The following is a 19,208-nucleotide window of genomic DNA, read 5'->3' on the forward strand; positions in this document are numbered from 1 at the left end:
GAATTCAACATTCAGAGTTTCTGCGAACGCTGATCGTCTTCAAGCCAAGGCGTGGCAGAATGCACTACATATTAAGGGACTATGAAAACACTTATTCATTCATTGAAAATATCTGATCTGGAAAGCCAGTCAAATTCAAAGGATCATCTTCAAATACATTGAAATTTTTATAATGTGATGTAATAGCAATGCAAAATAAAAGAACATCTACAGCAATAACAAAAAAAAATACGCGTTAACATGACATGTAGCTAAAGATTCACTGGCTTGATAGGTTCGCCAACAACGGACTTCACCGGCTCTAATTCAGGCTCGATACGTCCCTGCACAACATTCAGCGGTTGTTCCTGAACTCCGTTATTGCTTCGTTGCTCAGATTCTGACTTCTCCTCGACGTTATCGTACACCACTTCCTCATGTCCAGTCGTATCTTTCTGCAACATATTGGCATCCCTTTTGAAATTTGCTTTCTGCGCTTTCTTAGGCACCTGAACGACGACTGCATGCTCTTGTGTATCTGAACGGAGTATTTTAGCGAGGCTGGACAGATTGAGGTTACCAGGATTCATATCCGGAAGTTCTGACTTCAGTTTTTGAAGCGAAGATACATCCAATTTCGGCCTGATTACAGATGGATCGAAGGGTTTCTTGGGAGAAAATGGTGGAGTTAATGTGAAAAATTTCTTTGATTCCCCAGAATTCTCTGTGAAACTCGGGACTGTACTGGTGCCTTCAGGCTTTTTGTTGCTTTCTGGCTTTGATGGGGAAATTTCACTAGTCGCAGTGGTGGTCAAACTGTGACTTGTGGATGATGACGGTATTGGGGGAGTAAAAGTGGATGCTCCTCGTGTTGTCCTGGAAACGGTTGTGAGTAGTTCCGCCCAACTTGGCGATGATGATTTTTCCGGATTAAATGTGATCCTAACATTTTCCTAAACCGATGATGAGATTCATGCGTAATATTTCGACTAAAAAGCGTCAAGTGAGACCGTACTCACGTCCGTTGGGTGATTACTAGTGGAGTTCTTGTTAACTTGGACTGGAACTGTTGGACGAGTACTGACTGCAACACTATGCATACTTGAAAAAAAAAAACAAAAACGTCCAAATGATGGAAATATCGGTTGATCCTACCTTCGTTTTTTCTGGTGCTGGACCCACTGCATTTTTTGCCGTCTTTGCCTTTCTCACCGTTGCAATCCGGTGGTTCTTTGCAGTTTTGATGTCGAGGTATGCACTTGTCTCCACATCTGAAATCATAAGTCATTACAAGAATCCAGAAAATAAAGAAATAAGTAAATAAGATAAATTGTAGTCAGACCTAGACCATAGTAGACGAAAAGAAGTCAAAAACCTCAAGTAATAAATCCTTGAACTACATTACTAACTCCTCACTCTTAAAGGGTGTTTTAAAGTATGGAGGATTCCAGAGTGGTTGTTCTCATTCCTTTTGAAAGTCTCATTTCTCGAATAATCCAAGCAGATGGGACCTCCATTCTCCCATTCACAATGAATGAGAATGTTGAGACTGGAAAAGATATCTGTTTCGTCTGCAGATCCTTTCTCTTAAGTTAGTGGCATGCAATGCTCGCAGCTGGTATAGCTCAGTCAGATCAAAACGATCTTAGTTTCGCTCTCCGGAAAACACTTAACAGCTACTTAGTCATAACTCTGCTTAGAATATTTTCGTCCAATGAGGTTACCATATTTACAGCGTTGACCAGAATAGAAAGAACTTTCATGAAGGTCTCTCTCGCTGCGCTGCGCTCGAAGCGACGTGGTTCAGATAGCGGTTGGGATCTAAGTGGGACCACAGCTAGCTTCACTCGGACTACACCGAGTGAAGTTACACCGCAACCGAACCGAGTTTCAGGTCATTTTGTTCCGACAACACACCTCTCATTTGAGGTAGGCACAATTTGTAGAATTTTCGAGACGGAATGACGTAGAGCCAACTGGATTTTTCTCTTTTGTGATTTGACTGTTGAATAATTTGTAAACACGTGTTGCTTTCTTGAATTGGCGGAACCGACTGCCAAACCATAGGCGAGGTCGCTTCGATCGAACTGTAGCATATCTCTGAGAAGCGAAACACGCAGGAATTACAGGTTTCGTCACTTAAAGACCTCATAATTTATCCAGTTTTCATACAGCAAACGTTGTCCAAGATGTGGACTTCACAATGTGAATTTATATGTCGTTTTTTTTTAAGTAAATTCCATGGTTACCTATGTTGTGTTATACCGCATCCACCGTTTTTCTCCATCTTTCCACAATTTATCTCATCCTCACCATGGTCGCAGTCCTAAAGAATATGTATGGTAAATGAGTATTAAATCACCTATTCCTTCACCCAACCTGATGTCCATCGCAAAGCCAATTTTCGGGGATGCATCGTGGCACACCTCCATGTATGCAGTCCGGCTGATTACCAGGACAAGTGATGTTGGCTGCAATTCTTCACTTTTAGATGATTTTATTATTTTCAGGGAGTAAAGTCTTTGAAGGTGTAAAGTAGGAGTGCAACTAACTATAAACCTATGAAGAGTTTTTTCGTGCATCTCACAGAGTTAGAGACGTACGGCACAAAAAGGTAGAAACCTCAACGATTTTCTTTAAAGTGTTACAAACACCCTGGATGTGAAGGAATTGAAGCAACTTCTTTTCAACACTGGTGCATTTCTTTTGTGTATTTCTTTGTTCCTAACTTCAATTTTTTTTTCTCTTGCAGCACTTAGTTCTAATTTCGTGGATTTCACACTGAAAGCGTGAAAGAACTGGTGATTGGAGAAGTAAGAGAGTAGATGAAGAATTAAATAAATAAACCATCGAGCTAACACAATGTATTTTTCCTCCAGAAAACGCGCTGACACTTTACAAAAGCTAAACTTTTCACAGTTACATTACAATTTCGGGAGTCTTAACTTCATATATGCTTTCTAGAAAAGCAGTGACGACGAAGAATCCTATGTTTGTGACTTAAAAAGCATTTTCGTCATAATACTGAAAACGCTGACTATTAAAAAGATCTACAACGAATGCACTACCAAAAAAGTAAAGGAATGTATATTCTATACTTCTATTATTTTTCAAAATTAAGAAGAATAGAGCTTCTCTCAATGTAAGATGCATTCTCTTTTATTCTCCGGAATCCTCTTCCGTCTTTTTTGTTGCGGTTGGATGTAACTCTTCTAAAAATCGCTTGTGAAGCGACGAAAAACGCCTCATCTAGTGCAATTAAAGAAACCGTATTGATTCTAGGATGACCAAGTGAGAACTTCTTCGCCAGTCACGCAGTGATTGTGGAAAGCTCTCATATGATTAACGGTTATGCTCAAATTCAGCAGCTAACAGTCAGTACCAGCTCCATTTTACTAAGGATCATTCCGTTATCCTCACTTCATTGATCAACTCCATTCCCTTCCCAGTAAGCTCCATTTCTCAAGAGTTCTATGGATTCAGAGCAGTCGCTTAGCAGCGGAACGAGTTCCGAATTATAACTGCATTGAGGTTTTGACATTTTGCATTTGATTCTTTCTCATTCTCATAAATGGCGTACTGCGTGTCATTCGCGTGAGCATTAATAGCACACACGCTAAAAATATTTGTACAAAATTTCCACATCTGGATGAAACGTGGAGGAATCAAAGAAACAACTTTTTCTTGAATTAGTAGTTAATCACTTTAATTTTATCAGAAAACTGATTCACTCCTCCCATTAGTTTGATGTCAGCACTAATAAAAGAAGCAGCAAGAGAATACGCTGATAATTTGTGATCTCAGCACATCCCACCACGTTCAAAATCAACATCTTTGATTCCTGAGTAAAGTTTTTTAATCTGGAAATTTTTGAAAATTACAGGGTAGTGAATGCTGATGATGGATATCAATCCACGCAGCAATTAGCAAGGAATTTGTAGGTGTGACTCTAGCACGAGAAAATTGCCATCTGGAAGAACAATTACACCCGCTAAACTTTCAGTATTAATGAGACAAAGTAAAATCGTCAAGTGGACCACGTGAACCACATAACGTCGATCTTTGCTATGTTTTCTTCCCATGTGACACACATATACATTAATTTGAACGATCGTTGATAGATGTGATAATAGGCTTAGCAGCGAAATTGACGAGGTTGATTGCAGTATTGATTTTTGATGACCTGCACTCGAGGATCTGAATTGGTTTTATTCGCAAATGTTTTAATTTTGGAATCAGGGTGTAAATCTTAATGCGCAAATCTAAAACGTTAACCTGAGAATTGTCGGAGGCATTTTGGATTCACACTAAAAATCCTAACATGAATCGCAAGGAAGAGTGCCACCCGATCAAGTGGGAACATGCGCCATATTTAGGGTTATTCTCCTGAGTTGAATGAGACGTTCGAATCAATTGCTCTCGTGATCGATCACTCAACGATCAATACTAAGCTTCTACAATCCAATATGAATATTTAGCGCAGTCTCTACGTTAGTGATTGAAAAACTGTGCTTACAGCTTATCTGTGCAGTTGCGGAAGGATTTGTTTACTTATATTGTAAATTGAATTGTTCATTTCAAGTCGTTGTAAAAGCGATTTTTCCGAAATGTTCAGTGATAAAATCAATTAACAAGCTTGTATACAGTTCATCAAAAATAAGTACATCTCATTGTGACGAAAGGAGAAGGTTCATCAAAAGTCGAAAATTCCACTTTAAAACCAGTTTTTATTAAAAAAATATTGAGGAATTCATCATAAGTGTTCTGTGATGTTCAGATTTCTTTCTTACCTACGAAAATATAACGCAAAAGACTAACTTAAATGAGGATGACATTGATCGTGACCCTCGTCGCTGCCATCCGGACAATCACGAGCTCCATCGCATAACCATAGGATCGGAATACATTTAGGCCCGATAAGGCAGGTAAACTGATCCTCATAACAAATAGCAGAAGCTGAAAGCTAAGGATGATTGGATAAACCCAAAAAAAACTATAGGGAAAAATATGTGTTCTGCTGGGCACGCAGCAGTTCCTCTGGTCTGGACTGTTCAAAAAGAAGGTCATCAATTGTATATGTACCAGAAAGGTTCTAAAAAACCCCACCTCTTTTCCACAGCACAAAAACCAGCAAACACAGCCGAGTACTTGACATGCGTGATATAAAATTCGTACAGATGGTCTTCAAGTCGAAATGCTCGTCCGTTGCCAGGAGGAGCTCACAATGCGAGGGCAACCACCGTGTGCTCGAGGGCTCATTCTGACATTCAAAGCACATTGACCGCCGAAAACAAGTGGGAGAGTCCACGAAAGAAAAACGAATCCTAAGAATTGCAGATGGCACAAAAGTCTGCTTTTATTTCTCAGATATGCTGGCCCAGCCAATAAGGTTATCGTCGGCATCTAAGTAAACATTTACTTCCTAGTTCTAAAGATATAACGTATTCACAATAACACAGTCGCAAAATTTAATAAGGGCCAAATATTTGTATATTCAAGTACACAGTAAACGCAAAACAACACGATGAGGTGAACAAAAAAGTGAGTAGGCGTCGGTTTTTCTTCGGGCCAGGAGATTTGAGTTCGTTTTTTAATTTGGTTGCTCAGTTGGTTTTTTAATTTTTAGTTGGTTTTTGAATTCCATTTACTTTGTTGAACTCTTGCTTGTTTCACTCATGTAATCTGTCTCTGGAAGCTGTAGCTAAGTCTCAACACATGAACGCATTCATTCCAATTTACATCCTCCCATCTTCCTGTATCCTCGCAACCATTTCATAAGGTACGGAAAAACCTACCGTATTCTGGATACCATAATTGGCAATGGTTGTAATTGCTCATATTGTTAACTGCTTTCTTTCAAAATTCTTCCTTTCGAACCCGACAATACCATATCTCGTGACGATATAAAGTATTTTTGTTGCCTAACGATCATGCAACAGTTCTAACATCTCGGACATATCATTTTCTGTTGCTCCGCCAATTCTCACGCTGTTAATGATAATTTTAGACAATTTCTGAAAAAAAGAAACTAGTCACATCTCGCGTATAACTCCTGAACAGACATTTCTAAAGCTCTATCTTAATTCATCACACGATCAACATGAACAGAAATTTTCTCCATCTGTGGTTTCGGAGCTTCTGGAAGATCTACGAGAACAAGCAGAAGATTTGGAAAGATCTGAAACTGTTAACAGTTGAAATCGCTTCGCATTGATTACTATGTGTAATTTCGCACCAATTTTTTGGAGGTTATAGTAGTCTAATTTAGTAGAATAGTAGAAACTAGATCAGTGTATAGCAGAATATTAGGGAAGTAGCTTAGAATATGATAATCACTTCCGTTTCGCCTCTACCCTTAGACGGAAGGAGCAGAATATAGAATAGAAAGTAGAGAATAAGTAGGAATAATACGTGCTGTTCACTCCCGAGGCTCTTCAGTAAGGAAGAGTGAACAGAATGTGGAATTGATATAGAGACTGCTATTTATAGCCAGCTAAAGCGCCAAAAAAAGATCGAAATATGAGTGAGTGTTAGGTCAAGGAGATCATAAAAACAGACTGGATACAAGCGTATTAGTAAATGTTTTAAAACTACGTATTCTATATAATTCAGGATACTTATAAATGATATGTTTGTTATTAATAAAGCATTTGAAAAATAGTCTGAATAATAATGTTCTTGTCATATTTTAAAGTACTCAGAAGCTTGAGCATGATCTGTAGTCTGCCTATAAAATCTGAATAAAAACTACAATTTCTAGATGTTCGGAGAGTCTCAGTATATATGATAGCGATTATAAGAGTATTAGAAATAAAAGAATTGCCATGGCAGAATCTAGAACAGTAAAATTGAATAAGTCTGTCGTGTTGTATTGTTTAGTGTTCAAATGGTCGTTAGAACAGTAAATATGTAGGTCTAAAAAATAACACTCGTAATTTGTACTATTGGTTTTTTCCAACGTCAAAACACTGTGGTAAGTTTGGTCTAGAATATTTGTAAGGATATTTTCTTCAGCATTATGCATGATTAGTGAATCATCCATAAATCTAAATGGATGAAAATTAAATTTGGGTTTGTAAACATTAGAGGCGCAAAGTTTTCCTTGGTACAATTGTCAAAAATCATTAATCTATTTTTTTTAACCGTGAAATCAGTCCCTTTTGGTTTGTCCTGGATTTGTTTCCTCAAATATGGCTGTAACACTAGAACTACCCACAATAATTCTATCATCCTAAAGTGTAATTCGCTTTTTCCTAGAAGTAATTCCCCAATGTTGTTTGATTGTTCCGTCACCTGCCTCTTCTGAAATCTGACCCATTTTGTAAGAATGTATCTCTAGTAATTTTTTGAATTTCTCTACTGTAGAATTTACATGGCTGATTTCTATTTATTTTATCACCCCGTCCCCATTTATATCATTTTTGTTCTTTGGTCCATTTTTCGCAATATTTGTTTAAACTGAAAAAGCAGAGTAATATGTCCATAGTTCATGCGTCTGTGGTGTTGCAAAGAATTATAAGAACCAAAGATTAAAAAAATTCTCAAATTCGGGGATCTCATTTCAATCTGGACCTTTTGGACCTACGATGAACATTAGAGCTAAACATTGGCTTGATTTGATTTTCCTCCTGTTTGTCATAAAACTCATTTTAGTGCTGTAGCGGTAACCTCTAGTTGTCTTTTTTTTTACTTTTAGCTATCATCTTCATTATCTCTTCCTCCTACATTGTGCGGTTGTTTAGGAAGCCCATGCTGAAATATTTTTGCAGTCCTGTTCGTGTTACCTTGCACTTACCTTTAAAAACGTGTAGCAGCCCATCTTTTCCTCATCCAGGCGCTTTTTTATATTTTTTATTCTTACATTTCATTTTTAATATTTTATTTTATATATTATTATTTTTCGTTGTACACAGTTAACACTTTTATTGCCGTCTTATGTTTATGTCGTATTTCATCTATCGTTTGTCCGTATAACCAACTAGTTAGGAAGGAAGGAAGAAAGTGAGCTCCTACCATTTGCCCTATTAGGTTGTCGCATAAGTCTCTTCTACTTTTTTGAATGACACTCTATTACTGTCACTTCGATCTACTGCAAATATTTCAAAACTCATTAGATCTGAACGTGAGAAGAGTTTGGGATTTAGGCAATTTGTAAGGATCCTATTTCTGCTACACTTTCCTTGCAAATGTGCATAGTTAGCGTACTTCTGAGATAGATTTTAGGGCTTCATTACGTACTCATTTGCATACTTGTTCGAAAAATAGGATAGGAATGGGAGAGAACTTTGTTAGGAGCATTTTTGCCTACTGTAAAGAGGACTCGGCACACCCCTTTACCGAGAAGGATTCGCCTCACCCCACAACACGTTCCGTGCCAACTATATGTACGCTGGATCGAGACCGAAAGTGAGAGGATCCAGGACCTAAGAAATTTTTTCTCATTTGCCGGGGAAATGACAACATTCCGGTCAGAAATTTGCGAACATCGTTCTTAAATGTCTCATCGCCCAAACGTGTACTTTATATCGGGATCTGTTGTAATTCCAGTTCACAGTAAACGCTACAAGTAAACCTTTAAACAATGGGACCCTCGCTCTTTCCAGCCTACGGGCCTAAAATAACCAGGTGGTTACGTTACAAAGACGCGAACGCAGTCATCTGTGAGATATAGTCGGCCCAAGACGACATGAAGCACGGTGCAGTTGCGCAGGCGGTTGGGCTTGAGGCGGTGCGGAGGAGCGTAACGGTTAGGATCGAGTGAGGACCATTGCTACAGTTCACCGTTCATTGCCGCAGTTCGGGATGGTCCCATCTCTTTTCCAACCGCTATCTTCGCTGCGTCGCTTGGAGCGCAGCCGCTTACGCAACTGCACCGTGCTTCGTGTCGTATTGACAGTGTTAATTCCTATTTTAGAATGTGTAGAGCTTAAGCTGGCAGAAAATAGGTGAGTGATGTTCTGCACACACGCTCCATTTTTCATTCTGTTGCTTCTTTAAAAAGGATTAAGTTTTTTTTGTTTTCCGAGCACTGATTCCTAGCCTTCTTCTTGGCTACTAAACGAGCAGTACTGCATCGTTTCTTAGGTATGGAACAGGCATCGTTTTGCAGCAGACCCTTTCGTTTGTTACAATTTTTATGAAGTTCATCTGATCCTGTGGACGTTCATTTTATCTCATGGAGTCCGGCAAAACCCGTCCAGAAACCTACTACTTGCCTGCGCCGTACCAGTAATAACACGCTTACTATATTCATCCAAACAGGAACGTAGGATTCGTATTTCTGCGATTTCTGATTTTTGAATTACAGCAGTGTTGTTAGGAAATGTATTATTAGGACAAAAAACCTTGGAACCTGTTACAATTGCGTAAGCGGACACGCCCGAGATGGGACCCTCATTAGCTCCAACCGGATTGCAGAGAGGAATAAGGGCACGCTGCACTATTTTGAGCGGAACCGCTCACCCAACTGCACCAGACCTCAAGTCATTTTTACCTAGCTTCCAGCCCCCCCCCCCCCCCCCCCCAAGGCCTTCGTCCTCTCGCTGGGTCTTATGATGAACAGAATACTAGACGATTACGCACACAAATACAAACACAATTTTCGAGTCCCCTCATTTTTTAAAAATAAAATTTACCCCATGTTAGCTCTACCAGCACCACTAAAAGACTCAAACGGTTCAGGCGCGGTACCAGTTACAAAAATCTGCTTGCCTTTGTGCAGTGCGGACAGATGGGACGAGTCCAGCCGCGGACGAGTTCCATCCGTCAACCAGGCGGTGGTCATCGTTTCGGGTGTGTTCAGTAGTTGGTCGATCGATGTCATATTCCTCCGTTTCCATTTCATCACTCTATCCCTGGCATGCTGCATCATGCCGTGTGCTAATCGTCCACCGTCGCATCACTGCCCCTCTCCCATTCATCCCTTCCTCACTGTCGCCTCCTCGTTGTCTGCACTCTCTCGTCGCTTTCGATAAGAGTGCGGGGAAGGAAGAATAGAAGAGAAAGGAGGGAGGAAGGCGAAATCGATCGACACCGCCGTCTCTACCTGTATCCGTACAAAACAACTCCACTACCGCTCTTCTTCACATGAGAGGTTCGTTGTTTGTCAACTCGTCACTGTAACTACTTCTCAGCAACTCTCCTTCTTTTTCGATCATACTCTTCTTCTGTCGTTGTTGAATTTTAAAAAAAAGGAGTAGCGCCCCGCACACGAAATAGAGTACATTTGAACTTCATAATTTGTGTGCTAGGAAGTATCTACTCGGTTTTCCAGTGAGCAAACGTTTTATTTGCCGTTTGTGCAAGCAATTCAATGAACAGCTCGTTTCCATGGTTATAGAAAGCCTTAATTAGACGAATTACTCCATTCAGAGCGTCCAATCTGCACAATTTTCTCCTACTTACTAGTAATTTCGCGCGCTAAGTTAGTAGGTTTTCTTTGTGTAACTAACTATATGCTTGGTTTTAGTTTTGGTACGGATATTTCTTACGATGTGTGTCATTGAGACCATGATCTGAAAGAGTCTGTAAGTAATCACAATGAAGCCACCCTGGCTCATTTAACTTCACCCTCTTATTTTCACAAAAGGAATCATCCAAGTTTTTTTTTATATTGAGATGAGCTGGTACAATGGTAGAGTTTTAGGGATAAGCAGACCTGTTGTGGTTTCGATTGTTTGACGACGTAGCGCATTCCTGGAATATCAACACTGAAAAATGGCTAGAAACCAATTCTGTATCTCGAGAAATTGCTCCATTTTGCGCAATTAGACTAGACCTTTGAGGATTTCCTTTCTAGAATCATGGATTTCAGAACTTCCACAGAGAGTTGTTTGTTCTGGAATCTATTTAATTTGTTGCGAATGATTAGAAACAATTGTATAATATAACATTGATCTCGGAAGCATACTACGCTAAGGTACTGCTTTTAAAGTTCTGTTCTGAATGAAAGCATTCGCAATCTTTTGCTGCTTTTTGTCTGCCTTGGTACCGTATCCTATAGGACAATTCTGTTTTCTCTGATCAGTTTTTTCTCTTGATGCGACTACATCCAATCTAATTTTCGGTTCCCTTTGATCCTTTTGCAACTTCAACTTGTTTGAATTTCTTTTAGTATTCGATTTTTATATTTACATCTTGCACCCACTGATGCGGTTTACCGCTCGTGGATCTCAACGCACGGGATACAGTTTCGTGACCTGGCTTTTTCATAGAAGTTTTAGCTCAGTGGACATTGGCTGAAACTTTTTATTAGGTAGAAAGTATGATTTCTCCCGGTTGGCTTAGGAGGAAATAAGAAGTTAACACTAGGCATGTATAAATAAGTTAACGTTAGACATGTATTATGCACGTTATTTTTGTCTCCGTAGTACTTGATTACTTTGTTGAATTATGCCTTTGTTTATAACTTCTTTGTGATATGACGAGTTCGATAATTTAGATTTGTAGCGTTTTTTTTCATAATTTTTGAAGTGTCACTGAATTCAAATCAAAGGACTGGCCACAACCACTAGTTAGATTAGAACTTAAACAAACTCACATGTTCTAATATGGTTTCTCATCCAGCATGAGTTGGTTCTTAGGTTATATATATATATATATATATATATATATATATATATATATATATATATACATACATACATACATACATATATATATACCTGTATATATGTATATACATAAGACGTAACATGATGACGCGACACGTCCTCGGTGAAGGTGTGCCAGGAGCTTTCTCTACACCATACGAAAACTGATTTCCATTTTTTTTTCGCGTATTACTGTATGGATAGGATTAAATAATTTTAGTGAAGTCTTTCTTTATTGGTTTCATCCTGTTTTTGCTCCTAGTGCTCCTTAGTTTCTGTCCCTTTTTGTGTAATTGTACACAATTTTCATCTTCCGTAGTCGTAAGGGAACCTTTTCTTTGCTAGTTCAAAAGTTTCTCTTGATTCCAGGGTATTTCCACGAAAGCTTCAGTTTGCAAAAGCAGGATCTCTGCACCACTTCTTGTACAACTGTGCTCACGCATGAACTCACAATCACACAAAAAAGAACAGAAGTGGAATCACTACAAACTAGGATCTTGCAGACGTCCTATGATCGAAAAGAAACTAATGGATAATGTGTGAACACACTTGCACAAGAAGTGGGCTTCGTTAAGATTATGTAAGCGTATTCATGCACTTTTACAAGGTAAATTGCTGAAAACTGTTGAAAAAAAAGCCGAAAAAAAAGGTTGGAGGGGCTTTCGCATATGTAAAGGTGGTTCTGTGCAAGCTTTCATTGAGGAAACGCAACGTCGTATATTTCTTATAAATAAACAAATAAGTGATAGTGGTATAATATATATATATATATATATATATATATTTGATGTAATTTAGTATGTATGGTGTATTTACATAACTGAGCTGATGTGTACAGTTGATGTTTGCATTTCAAAAGTTTCTAAGCTGATGCGGAGGGTGTTCAAGCAGGTGGGCGTGATGTGCCCTCAATTGGTGCAGGTGAAGGAGAATACTGAGTGTATGCATAGCAAAGAGCATGATTTGCGGCAAAGTGCCGCGTCAGCTTGCGATTATGAATTAATCCATAAGCCCGTCATATGATTCCTGACTTCCAATCTTCTTCATCTTCCAGTAAGTATACTCACAACCAGTACGATATAGATAGCAGTTTCATGATTCTGTGGTGCAAACATTTTGTAACTATTTGACCCAGGCGATCTCCAAAATTATTTGTCTAGTGTTTGACGTTAACGCATCGGAGAAGCCCGGAAAACGCTCTCTGGCTTTGTTTCGTCAATTAGATAGTCTGATTGCCTAATGGGAATTTCGTTGCACACATACAGGCGGCATAAAATCAGGGTGACGTATTGCTTCCTCGCTGAAGACGTGCATTATTCCTCTCCAGCGCTACAAGCTCCAAGAGATTTTTTTAAAAGTTATTCTTTTCCTCCATATAATAGTGCATGAGTAGGATTGCGTAACTCTCCATTTGTTTTATCGTTGTTGAGGCTCCTCTAAGATTTCAGTTTGTGGGAATTGAATTCCCCCTTCACTCCTTCGGGTAAGTATTCATGATCAGCATCTTTTGCAATTGTGGTCGTAGTAAAATCCTAAAATCCGTCCTCGAATTACGCTAACCATCCACAGAGCACACTTACAGAAAAAAAAAAGCTGGAAGCACCTGCAATTAAAATCCTACAACTTGCCAGAAGTAAAAGAAATGCCAGAACTAGGGAAAGACGTTGTTAAGACCATTATTCCTATCGGTGGGCTATTGATTAAAAAAAAAGATAGAAGAACTATGAGAAACAAAAAAAGAGCTACGAGGGGTTTGTTGCGCCCTGTGGACAGGGGGCCAAGCACATATTCACCGAGGACGCAGTGCATCATACCGAAACAATACGTTTTATATAATCGACTGTACGTGTACTATATATGTAATAAGTTATTTGCTTATATAGTATTGTTATTTTACGCTACTAAACATTGTATCTCCTCGTCTTTCTTTGTAGGAACAAAAGTTGGGCCACTGCTGTTTTTAGAAAACTTCTTCATTAAAAAGAACAACCCAACTCTTATTCCTCTATAAAAAAGTACAATTGGAAAAATGCAGTTCTTCAACAGCAACGAACATTTATCAGCCATTCTGTTTAGATGAATCATAGCCACATATCACCGATACCATACACCTGCATAGAATGTGGTGGAGATTCATTACGGTTTCCTACTCCTGAAGAACTCGAGATACATATCGCCAGCGATCACCTCAATTACTGTCCATACGAGTACGTTGTCGCTTTTGATCTTTACAAAGATTCTAAAGGGTTGGAGGGTCACTCAAGCACTTCAACTATTTCAGCTCAGAAGTAACTAGGACGCTTTCACCACAATTGTTTGAAATCTCCTTTTAAGCCTATCTTCCTGTTTTCGGGAAAAAATGTAATTGGGGTGAGGGAGGAGGAAGGAATCAGTGGTGCCCTTATTTCTCGACGCTAACTTTTTTCTATTAGTAACATTAGCTTACATGGTATAGATCCTCTAGTACTAATGCTTAGGCATTAGGGCGCGATTGATTTTGTTTATTTTGAGAAACAAGGGCACCATTGAGTAGCCCCCTCCCTTCCCCAATTACATTTTACCCCTGTTTTCTCCCTGAAGGAATTACTTGCCACTCTCAGAACAAACAGTTGCGACGTCGGCAGTAAGTATTGAGCAAAATGGCTGATACGAAATTCCGTTCTTTGGGTACACACATACAATCCACCCGTGGGCGTGGGATTGTCATCATCAAGTCAAATAACAATATACATATTGGACCTTATGTTCTGTGTGCAGTAGCCAGTGAATGTTTTCAATGTTTCTCCGTTTAGAGGTAGGAAGGTTGGCGCTTTACAAATATAAATCTTCTTGGTTTATACCGAATTACGTCTGTGTTTCAAAGAAATTTTTTAATCACAGATGATGAAATGATAGTTTGTCATTTTAATCAGCCTGATCACAGCTATTGTCCATTAATTCGGTACATGTGTATGACCAAACTTGGGTCGCACAACACAACACGTTTGTAATAATGGAGGAAAATCTGACAAGAAAACGTCAAGTAAAAGTGACTGTTCTTGGGGTGGAATGATCGTTCATTATTGTTTCTCTTCACCTTCACTAGTGAACTGAAAAATTCCTGTTCAGGTGCGAACGTTGCCGATTTGCAAAGTTCCCAACGGAATTTGCACTTATTTCACACTGCAAGAGCGACCATGGGTTAAAGGAGTTCTTTGTAGGTCCTATCTTTTTTTCCCGTTAAATCACAGTAACATATGAAAAATCAGTCATTTCAGGTGCGTTATCGCTTTACTCCCGAAGGTGAGCGGAAAACCATGGAACTCAAATTGAAGGTTCTTGCACATTCTTTGGCGTAGCTTTCAAACTGTGGATCATGCAGCACCCACGTTAAGGGATAACACATGTATATTTTGAATTTATACGAGCATTAATTTCAAATTTGTACGAATGTGATTATGATCTGATGTCGCCTTCCTATATTCTTCCTATGTTAAATATTCAAGGCCCTTGTGAACCCAATTCCGCTGCTATACTGTGGAAAGGTGTCAGAAAATTATCAGTCTCGTCTCACTGTGAACAGTTTTGTAGTTATTGTGCAGTAGCTATATGCTAAAAGTTTGTGCCCTTGCATATTCGCAAATCTTAATTATTATAGATACTCATTATAATCACATCGTCCTTAATGATTTGTTTCACCCGTCAAACAAACACTTCGGGGATAAGAGCCTACAGCCTTTTCGCGCGATTGTTTTGATGCCCTAGTCGGTATAATATATTTTATTGTTCCTCTTCGTTCTTAATGTCAGTGAAAACCTGATGGAAAACATGGAGAAAGAAAAGAAAAAGAAAAAATGGAGACTGTGGAGGAGTTATTTACGTGGGTGCTGCTTTCAATACTTGTCTTCGTTACATTTTCATTGTTCAGATGCGGGCATCACTTCGTCTGCGTTCGGATGACCATCTGGGACTTGGTACATCAAATGGACATGCAGGCCTTTTCCCAGTGGACAAGGTTATATTCTCTTGTTTACCTTATGCATTTGCATTTCTTCACGTGATCATTAAAACTGATCGATTTTTGCATTTTCTCCGTTCTTCGAGATATTCAAAGTATTTTCGTTGTTTGGTTCTTTCCGGTGGTATGTTAGGCTATGGACGAGATTTCCAAGGATGACAACGAATACACATCTTTTGATATTCAGGGATAGATTGGTAGTAAAGTTCACCAGCAAACCAACTTTCTGCTGGGGATTCTCACCATCAATCTGTCCCTGAATATATGAATATGAATAAATGAAATAACCTTTAATTTTGTTAGTGCAGGTGCAAAAATTTGTGTCCTTAGCGAAGCTGAGCTGATGCTTGTAAACTTTGTCTGCAACCGCATCTGTTATTGGAGAGAATTTGATATTGAAAATTCCCTCGAATGTTGCCTTCGAGACGAGTTTATTGCATAGCGTACTTTGCTTCCTTTCGCTTCCAAACTTCCAAACGCTTCCAAACCAAACAGCCAACTGGCTTCACAAATAAAGGCAAGAAAATATCCAAAAATTGTTCCATTTAAAAGAAATTGTTGCAGTATGAAGATCCAGACAGTTTCCCATCATCAGTCGATCCGTCTGGATCCTCATGTGACCATGCATCCGGAAGTGTACAGCCAAGCTCAGGATCATCGGGTAGTACCGGCGGAGTCGTACCCCCAGCCACTTCACCTTCTATTCCTGTAACTCCCACTTCTGTTGTTCCTCATATTCAACGCAATGTACTGAGCTCAGCACAGCACAGTCTGGGAAACTATGGAGGTTAGATTTTTCATGAATTGTTTCAAAAGAAATGTGGACAGATTTCAGTTTTTCTAAGAAGATTAACTTTTTGGCTAGTCGCAAATGTTATTTTATATCTCAGTATATATTTGCTACGAACATGAAACAGAACGAGCGTTTGAGACCAAGCAATTTAACTATTTCAATGTGCAAATGTCATGAAAGATATTATGGTGATTTTTTTGGGGATATGACAAAAATATATGACAATATTTGGTTAACTAAATCACTTGCGCTAACACTATTTCTGGAATGAGAATTGTACTGGTCCTGTGACCTCGTTGCAGCCCCGCTTCCACAAAAAGTTGTTAGTCATGTTCACTCTGGAGTAGGTGGCAATAAAATCAGAGGATTCACAATGTTTAGCGAACTGCTGATCCTTGGGTTGCTAATCTTACTGCTTAAATCTAATGCAATGACGTTAACTGGGAAGAGTTATTGAATCTTTTTTTTTAAGCTGGGTCTGCTGGACGAACAGATGATAACGATAAGAAAATAGTACACATGTTTTCACGAGAAATAAAAACCGAAAGTTGGAAGCGTTACACAAGCTAGTGGTTGGAGCAAATACGGTTCTCCAAACTTTTTTTTTCAAATTTGCATCTGCAAATATTCGCTAAAATGTCGTTCATGTTGTTTTAAAAGTGTGCTTATGACGGGATCAAAAAATTTGTTATGACAAGGGCAGAGAAAGCCTAGGAACACGGGTGGATCATGGGTGCTAAATTGCCAGAAGCCCCTTATTCTCGTTTCACTGTTCAGGTTCTGCTGATTCAACCCCTCAACTGCACATCTCACATGGACACCATGGTTATGGAGGTGGATATCCTTCTGCCACTGGAACATCTTCAGCTCTGGAACTATCGCCAATGGACTTTGCTAGTGATGCGATGAGCTCAGGAATGGATTTTGCTGCTTTAATAGGAGAGGGTGAAGAACTCGTTAGGAAAGTCAGTTATGTTGTGAGTTAGTCACAGTGTCCATGTGTATTTCTGTGCACTTTTATATGTAATGTTTACAGCCTAAGGACGCTGTAACTTGTCAGATATGCGGGTTGAAGGTGTCGAATCAAAGATCCAGCCTCGTTTACCATGCAAATACAAAGTGAGATTGATTTTATTATTTTTGAATACTTCACAGATTTCGATTCTCAATTGACCAATTCTGTCATGTGGAAGAGATGTTTAAAATTGTCCGTTCTGAGATCAGTCGTAATTTTTAGTATTAATAAGGAGACTTCTTGGAAATATTTGCTTATTTTTTCACTTCATATGCGTCAAAAGATTTCGTAAATCATATTATTGTTTCAGACACATCAAACTTAATCTTTATCAATGTGCCGTATGCCAAAAAACATGGCAGACAATTGCAAAATCGGATGTATTAAAACATGTCAAGGTAATCTTGGTTGTATAGTAACATTCCCTCTGGAAAAAAGAAAGAATTTGATGTAGATATTAAAATTAGCCTATAATGTTTTGGAGACGCAAAGGCGCATAATCGGCTCTGTATTTGCACTTCTAAGTATTTTTCCCACTTCTTTTCTAGGCAATTCACAATGGTGACGAGAGCATGATAATTGACAACCGAAAGCGTCTCGGATACCAACTGCGAATGTTTACTGCTCGATGTTTCCCACCAAAGCCGAGCAACAAGGCTAAGCCTCTTACAGCAGGTACTATTCTCCTATACTACAGTTGACTATACTGGCGTAGTGAACCGGAAATTCTGGGGAATTTTGGCTATATCTAGAAGTGATTTGGGCCGAAGAGAACGATTTCCGTGAATGGAGGAAGTTGATTCCACCATTTCAAAAAAGCTGAGAGTAAACATTCATAAACAGCGGGCATTACGAAGTTTTTGTCTCATTACCACCTCCTGAGGTGGGCCAAAGTTGTTGTTACTGCTCAGCTGCCCTTAGAACAGTTTACCCATGGGTTGCACTTTATTGTCAGTGTGGTGAATGGATTATCTGTATTTCATTTTTGTTATTAATAAGTTAACTGTCAAGGGTGCTCTCCACCCCGTCACGGCGGTCCTTCTTCTGAACCTGATTATGGAAGCATTCATGCTGAGTCAGCGAGTCAAATTCTGCAGTCATTCATTGGAGCCGGTGGCAACAACCCAGTGAACATTCCGAAGGAGGAACCTGATATGGATCATGATGAGGTTAAATGCTCAGACAATCACGTTATCTTTTTTTTATAAGAAGAAGTAAATCGTACTCTCCAACGAATGAAATGTCACTTGAAAAAAAGCTGCAAATCATTCGATTCTTCGCGTATCTTAGTGTACTCATCAACACTTCATATGTTTATATGAGAAGAAGAAGTGGACCTTTCTACAAACAGGTATGACAAAATCAATGCATTGGAATGACGTGTTTTATGATCATTCAGTGAGATACCCCCAAAGATCGTCTGATCGTTCTGTTAAAGTTCTTGAACTGAAAACGCTTGGCACAGAATAGTGCACTGAATAGTTTGCTATTTCGCAAATGATGTGTGGGAGAAGAATTCTGACTCTTGTGAAGCTGTAAGCTTCTGTTCCGTCTAACTTTTCTCTGATTTCTGACAAATACTTCTCGAGTTTCCTCTACTTTGCGATACGCTTCGAGTAGTGCGAGAGACATGTTTTAGGGCGATCACGAAGAAGGCGGCGATGGTTTAGATGAAGTTGACAACGGATATGGCGAATCAAGTGTTATGCAAGCCGCTTTGGCTTGCATGGTTGCTCAGCAACAACAACAACAACAACAGCATCAACAACAACAACAAATAGTTCACCCAGATCATCCCTGATATCTGATCGCTTATTTCTTTTGCTTGTAAAT

General features: G+C 39.1%; 2 protein-coding genes across 5 annotated transcripts; one reads left to right on the forward strand and one right to left on the reverse strand.

The window, feature by feature from the left end:
• Positions 1-251: 251 nt before the first annotated feature.
• Positions 252-5,257, reverse strand: RB195_012562 (uncharacterized protein; the record flags this gene model as incomplete). 2 transcript variants are annotated; one of them, XM_064201988.1, is made up of 9 exons in its annotated part: positions 252-434; positions 489-932; positions 999-1,063; positions 1,135-1,250; positions 1,897-2,079; positions 2,229-2,305; positions 2,359-2,450; positions 4,798-4,935; positions 5,086-5,257. In XM_064201988.1, the coding sequence occupies 9 exons, from the start codon at positions 5,255-5,257 to the stop codon at positions 252-254; spliced, it is 1,470 nt and encodes a 489-aa protein (XP_064057869.1). The 2 variants fall into 2 exon arrangements, with proteins under 2 accessions (XP_064057869.1, XP_064057870.1); XM_064201989.1 differs by lacking the exon at positions 1,897-2,079 and having other exon boundaries at positions 5,086-5,134.
• An 8,389-nt stretch (positions 5,258-13,646) lies between these two features.
• Positions 13,647-19,176, forward strand: RB195_012563 (uncharacterized protein; the record flags this gene model as incomplete). Of its 3 annotated transcripts, none has more annotated exons than XM_013447642.2 (11): positions 13,647-13,816; positions 14,679-14,766; positions 14,828-14,884; positions 15,478-15,564; positions 16,132-16,354; positions 17,138-17,337; positions 17,397-17,479; positions 17,686-17,773; positions 17,924-18,050; positions 18,387-18,544; positions 19,015-19,176. In XM_013447642.2, 11 exons carry the CDS (start codon positions 13,647-13,649, stop codon positions 19,174-19,176), a joined length of 1,443 nt encoding a protein of 480 aa, XP_013303096.2. The 3 variants fall into 3 exon arrangements, with proteins under 3 accessions (XP_013303096.2, XP_064057871.1, XP_064057872.1); XM_064201991.1 differs by having other exon boundaries at positions 13,647-13,777; XM_064201990.1 differs by having other exon boundaries at positions 13,647-13,777; positions 17,138-17,325.
• Positions 19,177-19,208: the final 32 nt, after the last annotated feature.

Source organism: Necator americanus, chromosome V (genome assembly GCF_031761385.1).
Source record: "Necator americanus strain Aroian chromosome V, whole genome shotgun sequence".
Lineage (NCBI taxonomy): Eukaryota > Metazoa > Nematoda > Chromadorea > Rhabditida > Ancylostomatidae > Necator > Necator americanus.